The following is a 6,247-nucleotide window of genomic DNA, read 5'->3' as shown; positions in this document are numbered from 1 at the left end:
GTAAGTAAATCTTAAAAAAAATTTTCACAGAGAATTTAAGCAGCTGGGCACAGTGATGCACGTCTACAATCCCAGCACTCGGGAGGCACAGGCAGGGGAGGGGGATCTCTGTGAATTGTAGGGCCTATGCTAAGAGTTCAGGATAGCCATGGCTAAGTGGAGAACACTCCGCCTCCCCCAAAGTCCTAAGTCAGAGTCTGGGGGAGGGTTCCAACCTTACAAAAATGAACCAATATGGTGGTAAAATCTAGAACCTTTTAGAATTATGTGATCAGCAAACACACACTTATCAGGAGTGATATGTATATATATATAAAAAACATAAGGTTTTACTAAAGCGTTAAGTAGTATCAAGCAAACATTTCCACACCAAGCCTCTTATATAATACAATTAAGTCATTATATGAATTTAAGTTTTTATTTCTGTATCTCACTGTAGTGCTGTGACAACAAAACAACATCTGTGTACCAGAGCATACATATATCAACAGTAAGATGTAACTTCAGTTTACACCACTGCTAGGGCTATTAGCACTTTGTATGAGACATAAGCATGTAAGATGGCCATACCAAATAATTTTCTGTTTATTTCCTTAGGTAATCTTATTTTTTAAATCAGTAACACTTTATCAATCTCACTGTTAATAGACCTATAAATGACCTGGATGATATGATGTGTGGGGACCATTCAACTGTTTTATACTGTAAGAGGGGCTAGTGTAACTGCACACACACCAATAAGGAGCTGTCACCATAATTAAGGGCTAGTTATTGTTAGTTACTGTTAGTTGCACAATAATGACGTTCCTTTGAAAACAACAGCCCACTTATATGTGAAAAATGCCCTTTCATCTTGTACAGAAGAAAAAGTATTCAGAAAGTTATTTTTGGCCTTGCTATGTCAAAAAGTCAACTGTACAAAGATCTACGTTAAACCTAAATTATAATTTTAAATGTCTATTAGAAACAAAAACGGCATGCATATTATCAATTATGCAGAGGCTTTAAAACTGTTTCAAGACCATATAATATATATTAGCTTTTATACTGCTAATGCACAACTAACAGCAAACTTGATTAGATTAACGAATTTGTCTTAATTACACCTTTATATATCACACTAGAGAGACAAATGCCACAAGATCTGCAGAAACACCCAGTTCTGAGCACTCAAATGGCAGGGTAGATTTTTGTATTATAATCCTTCACATACAGAGTAACAAAAGGAAAAAATCCTGCAGTTTCACGTTACAAAAAAAAACGTACTGCCTTAAAATATTAAGGGGTAAAGGATACTATCTATAACACAAAGTAACTCACAACTAGTGTCAAAGCAAATAAAACTTCTAAATAAAAGTATCAAAAATACATGGAGCAACTGAAGCACAATTCCTGCATTAAATACAGTAAAGATTTAATAACACAATGCACTAGTTAATAAAAGACACAAAATACAGGGATCAAGGTTAACAAGTAAATAAAATCAAAATAATGGGAGGAAAAAGAAACCACTGTATTTCCCCTAGTCGCTTTTTTTGGGTGTCTTTCCATCCATATAATACCTAACACTGTACATTACATTTTTAATATCATAGAAAAACTTGGTTCTTCCATGAAACTCTTTATATTCTTGATAAACTTTTAAGCAGACATTATTATGAATGGAAAACAGCCAATAAACTGGCACCTATTTTAACACTGAAGATTTACAGAAACTTTTAAAAGTTATCATAATCCTTTTTGTCTTTTTTCCCCTCAGCTTCAAATCCATCCACTCCATCACTATCCCTTCTTCGTTTTCTGTTGTTGTGGATGTTAAAACGTTGATTCATTTGTGGTAATGGATCCATTCCTAGAACTTTGTGTATCTGACGGAATGCGAGGAGCCTCAATGCAAACTGCAAATAGAGTTAGAATATAGAATTAATTTAAAAGTCAAAACATTCTAAACTTTGTACTTCGTAATCTATTCATTCATCTTTTTGTGTGCACGTGTACTCCATGGTCAGAACACAAACTGGGTCATTCTCTTCTACCATCTGCGTGGGGACCAACGCTCAGGCCATCGGCTGCGCAGCAAGCACTTTTACCTATAGAGCTATTTCACTGGTACAAAAGCATATTAATTCTTTTTTTCCCCCAAGAATTGTTTTTATTATGTATATAATGTTCTGTCAGCATGTGTGCCTGCACGTCAGAAGAGGGCACCAGGTCTCATTAAAAGATCTATAATAATGAGCTACCATGTGGTTGCTGGGAATTGAACTCAGGACCTTTGGAAGAACAGATAGTGCCCTTAACCTCTGAGCCATCTCTCCAGTCCAGCACATTAATTTTTGTTAAGTTTACTTCCCCATATAACAATATGAAAAAAATAATTTAATAAACATCTTGAATGGGTTGTTTAACCATCATGAATTAATCAGAAAGAATAGAAAACTTATTTATTTGAGACAGGGTCTCTCTGTGTAGCCTTGGCTGTCCTGGACTCACTTTGTAGACCAGGTTGGCCTCGAACTCACAGCAATCCGCCTACCTCTACCTCCCGAGTGCTGAGACTAAAGGCGTGTGCCACCACCACCCTGCAAAAATCTTTTTAATAACTTCTTTAAAGGCTTACTTTTGAAATAAGTATCACAATGAATATTATAGTTATTGCACGTAAAGAAACAATTAATTATAAAACGCCTCAAAGTTAAGAGCAAGAATTCAATTACCTGTGCACTGGATGTAATGTCTTCACGCTGTTGGTCAGTCATTGTTGCCAAAGTATCAAAGGGATCCTTTTCACAGGGATCCAGAAGTCCAGGGCTGCCTACAATAATCATTATAAAGAGATAAAAGCATTAATAGCATTATCTATTTGAGAAAGTAAGCCTCTTATTCAATAAAGAAATACACTTAGCTTTACTTAATAAAAATACACAACTCACCTTTGAGAATAATTCCTGAAGAGATGCACTCAAACACTCTCCTCAGAGCATCTCCAGGGCTTTGAGGACTAGAAGCACTACTAATTGCTTTTTCAACCAGTAACTCCATAGCCTGAGATTAAAAACATGAAATATGTTCAGCAGCTTAAAGAACATTCTCAAACACCATTAGAATGATAGATACACTTTCAAGGATTAATAAAGATTTTGAAGATCGGACTAGAGAGATGGCTTAGAGGTTAGGAACACTGGCTTTTCTTCCAAAGCTCCTGAGTTTAATTCTCAGCAACTGCACGGTGGCTCATAAGCATCAATAATAAGACCTGGTGCCCTCTTTTGGCCTGCTGGCTTACATGCGGACAGAGTATAGTATACATAATAAATAAATAAATAAACAAATAAATTACAGAGAAATATTTAAAAAGTTATGGAAATTATAGTAAGACAAGGTAATAATGAGCCAGTAAGCCAGCTCAGTGGGTAAACAGCACTTGCTCATGAGCATAATGGCACTTCCATGGCAGAGAACTGACCTCTCCAAGTGGCCCTTAGACAGACAACACCCTGACGGAATGTTCAAAGTAGAAAGAACTAACTTCTCCAAGTTGTCCCAACACACACACACACACACACACACACACACACACACACACACACACGTATTCTTTATAGTATTAAAATATTCAAATTAAATAAAAGCATTTGTTTGTTTGTTTTTCTGAGACAGGGTTTCTTTCTAGCCTTGGCTGTCTGGGACTCACTTTGTAGATCAGGCTGGCCCTGAACTCACAGTGATCACCTGCCTCTGCCTCTGCTCGGATTAAAGGCGTGCTCCACCACCGCCCGGCTAAAAGCATGAGGTTTTATGCCTTTCACATCATCTCTTTGGAGGCTGAGGTTGAGAGTCCAGTCTGGGTAACACAGGGCTACTTTAATAAAAACCAAAACACCTGGCTGGCCTCCAGGCAGCAGTAGGGGATCTCTGTGAGTTCGGGGCCTGCTTACTCTACATAGTGAGCTTCCGGACAAACAGAACTACAGAGAGACACTATCTCAAAAGAAGCAAATGAGTAAACTCCAGGCAGTAGGATAAGAAGTTCAAGGCAATTATGAACAACACGAAGTCTCAAAAACCCAGAAACTTAAGGGAACACAAACTTTACATTTTAAGATTGGTGCTTAAAGAATAAAACATTGAGCACATACCTGTAATCCCACCACTTGGGAGGCAGAGGAAGGTGGATTGTTGTGAGTTCGAGGCCAGCCTGGTCTACAAAGCAAGGCTACAAAGAGAAGCCGGTCTCCAAAAAACAAAACACAACAACTCCCCCCGCCAAACCAAATCAAAACATCAAGGCTAATAACCTATAGACTGCTTGATCCTAGGAGTTCGGACAGGCTGTCCTTGAACTCACATAGATTCGTCTGCCTCTGGCCTCCAAGTGCTGGGATTAAAGGCATGCACCACCATGCCCAGCCGTATTTATAATTTTTATGATTCATTCTTTCAAAGTTGTAATTCAGAAGTTTTTGGTAGGCTTACATGTTGTTCAATCGTTACCACAGCAAACTCCCAGAATTAGAAAGAAATCACTGCTTATCTGTGAGTGGATACCTCTCCCTCTTTACCCGTTCCCGCAATCCACAGACAGGCCTGCTCCTGCCGTCTCACACACATTGAACAGTACTAAGAAGGCTATCTTCCACCTAGTACAAAGCTCTGCATTTATCCAGTGTGTGTTTTGTTTTGTTTTGAGACAGGGTTTCTCTCCTTAACCTTGGCTGTCCTGGGCTGTGTAGATGAGGCTGGCCTTGAGCTCGCCTGCTTCTGCCTCCCGGAGTGTTGGGAATACAGGCATGTGCCACCACACCCAGCTTCCAGTAATTTTCAGAAATTACTCGAGTGTGTGTTGAGTGTCTGCCACATGTATGGAGGTGCCCAAGATGAAAGAGGGTGTCAGAACCCCTTGGAGCTAGAGTAACAGACAATTATGAACTGCTAGAGGTGTGTGCTGGGAACTGAATTCAGGTCCTTTGGAAGGGCAGCTAATGCTTTTAACTGTTAAGCCATCTCTTCCAGTGCCTGCTGTAGCTTTTATTTAAAATTTAAGTAGGAATTACAGGGCCTACCAAATGGGATTGCTGTCCAGCCTGACAACATGAGTTTGATTCCTGAGACTTAGGGTCCAAGGAGAGAAGACTCCTGCAAATTGATCTTTGATCTATAGGGGCACACATACACTGCTCAAAACACATGAGCAAAATACATAAATGCAGTAAATAGAAGCTGCAAAAGCAATTCAAAGAAACCAAATAACTTGCAATTACAATGAGACCCTAAAATGATCCAGAAGCTGAAAAACTTACATTCAACTATACAATAAAAAAAGTCAGAGATACTGGCAGGGGCTAAGAAATGGTGCAGTGGCTAAGAGCATTTGTTGCTTTTGCAGAAGACCCAGGTTTCATTTCTAGTACCCACATGGTGGCATACAACTATCTAACTTAAATTCAAGGACTGATATCTACTTTGGTCTTCGCAGTCACAGTTACCAGGCACACACATGATGTATATACACACATGTAGATCCAGAGGTAAACAGTGTTGGGTCAATCTCAAGGTGACAGTACACACAGAGCCAAAATCTCAAGATTTCTTGTTCCTCTAAAACACAATAATAATGCTTTTTTAAATTACTAAATTATTATTAAAAAGTAGCGATGCACGGCTGGAGAGATGGCTCAGTGGTTCAGAGTGCTGCCTGTTCTTCCAAAGGTCCTGAGTTCAATTCCCAGCAACCACATGGTGGCTCACAGCCATCTATATAATGTGATCTGATGTCCTCTTCTGGCCTACAGGTGTACATGCAGGCAGAATACTGCATACATAATAAAAAATAACAGTGACTATGCTCAAGCAGGCCTTCCCTGCACTCTCTACGTGGAACTTGAGGGTGTGCTTGGCAAGCGAGAGAACAAAACCTTCAATATTTCACTAATAACCCATCAGCTGGGGGAAGTGGACAGTGTTGCAGAACATTTTCCTAAAAGTTAGATCTCTTCTGACCATCTTCATCTTTCCAGAGGGCAGGAGCAGAGAATTTCTAATTCTGGAGCTTTGGTGAAAACCAGCCTTCACAGTACAAGGGTTATGTATACTTTACCCACATCTAATAACTTAATAATAAACACACTTTTAAAGTGTAGGTTAGCAATAACCTTTCGAAGCTGGGTGCAGTGGTGGTAATCCCAGCACTCAGGGAGGCAGAGACAGGCAGGTCGCTCTGAGTTCAAGGCCACAGAGAAATCCCGTC

General features: G+C 39.4%; 1 protein-coding gene across 4 annotated transcripts in view; it reads right to left on the bottom strand.

Annotated features, from left to right (window-relative positions):
• Nucleotides 1-341: 341 nt before the first annotated feature.
• The window catches only part of Zfr (zinc finger RNA binding protein), a 63,176-nt gene continuing 57,270 nt past the window's right edge, over nucleotides 342-6,247 (bottom strand). For 2 of the 4 annotated variants that reach the window (XM_051150976.1, XM_051150977.1), the window contains 3 exons: nucleotides 2,934-3,045; nucleotides 2,718-2,815; nucleotides 344-1,898 (listed from right to left, as the gene is read on the bottom strand). In XM_051150976.1, the coding sequence (XP_051006933.1) occupies nucleotides 1,719-1,898; nucleotides 2,718-2,815; nucleotides 2,934-3,045 (390 nt within the window). In that variant the 3' untranslated portion in view covers nucleotides 344-1,718. Of the gene's footprint in view, nucleotides 1,899-2,717; nucleotides 2,816-2,933; nucleotides 3,046-6,247 lie in introns of those variants that run through there. The other 2 variants (XM_051150978.1, XR_007831183.1) reach the window with 2 other exon arrangements.

The sequence above is a fragment of the Acomys russatus genome, chromosome 9, assembly GCF_903995435.1.
Source record: "Acomys russatus chromosome 9, mAcoRus1.1, whole genome shotgun sequence".
In the NCBI taxonomy this organism is placed as follows: domain Eukaryota; kingdom Metazoa; phylum Chordata; class Mammalia; order Rodentia; family Muridae; genus Acomys; species Acomys russatus.
Note: the sequence above shows the minus strand (reverse complement) of the source record. Positions and strands in the feature narration are given on the sequence as shown.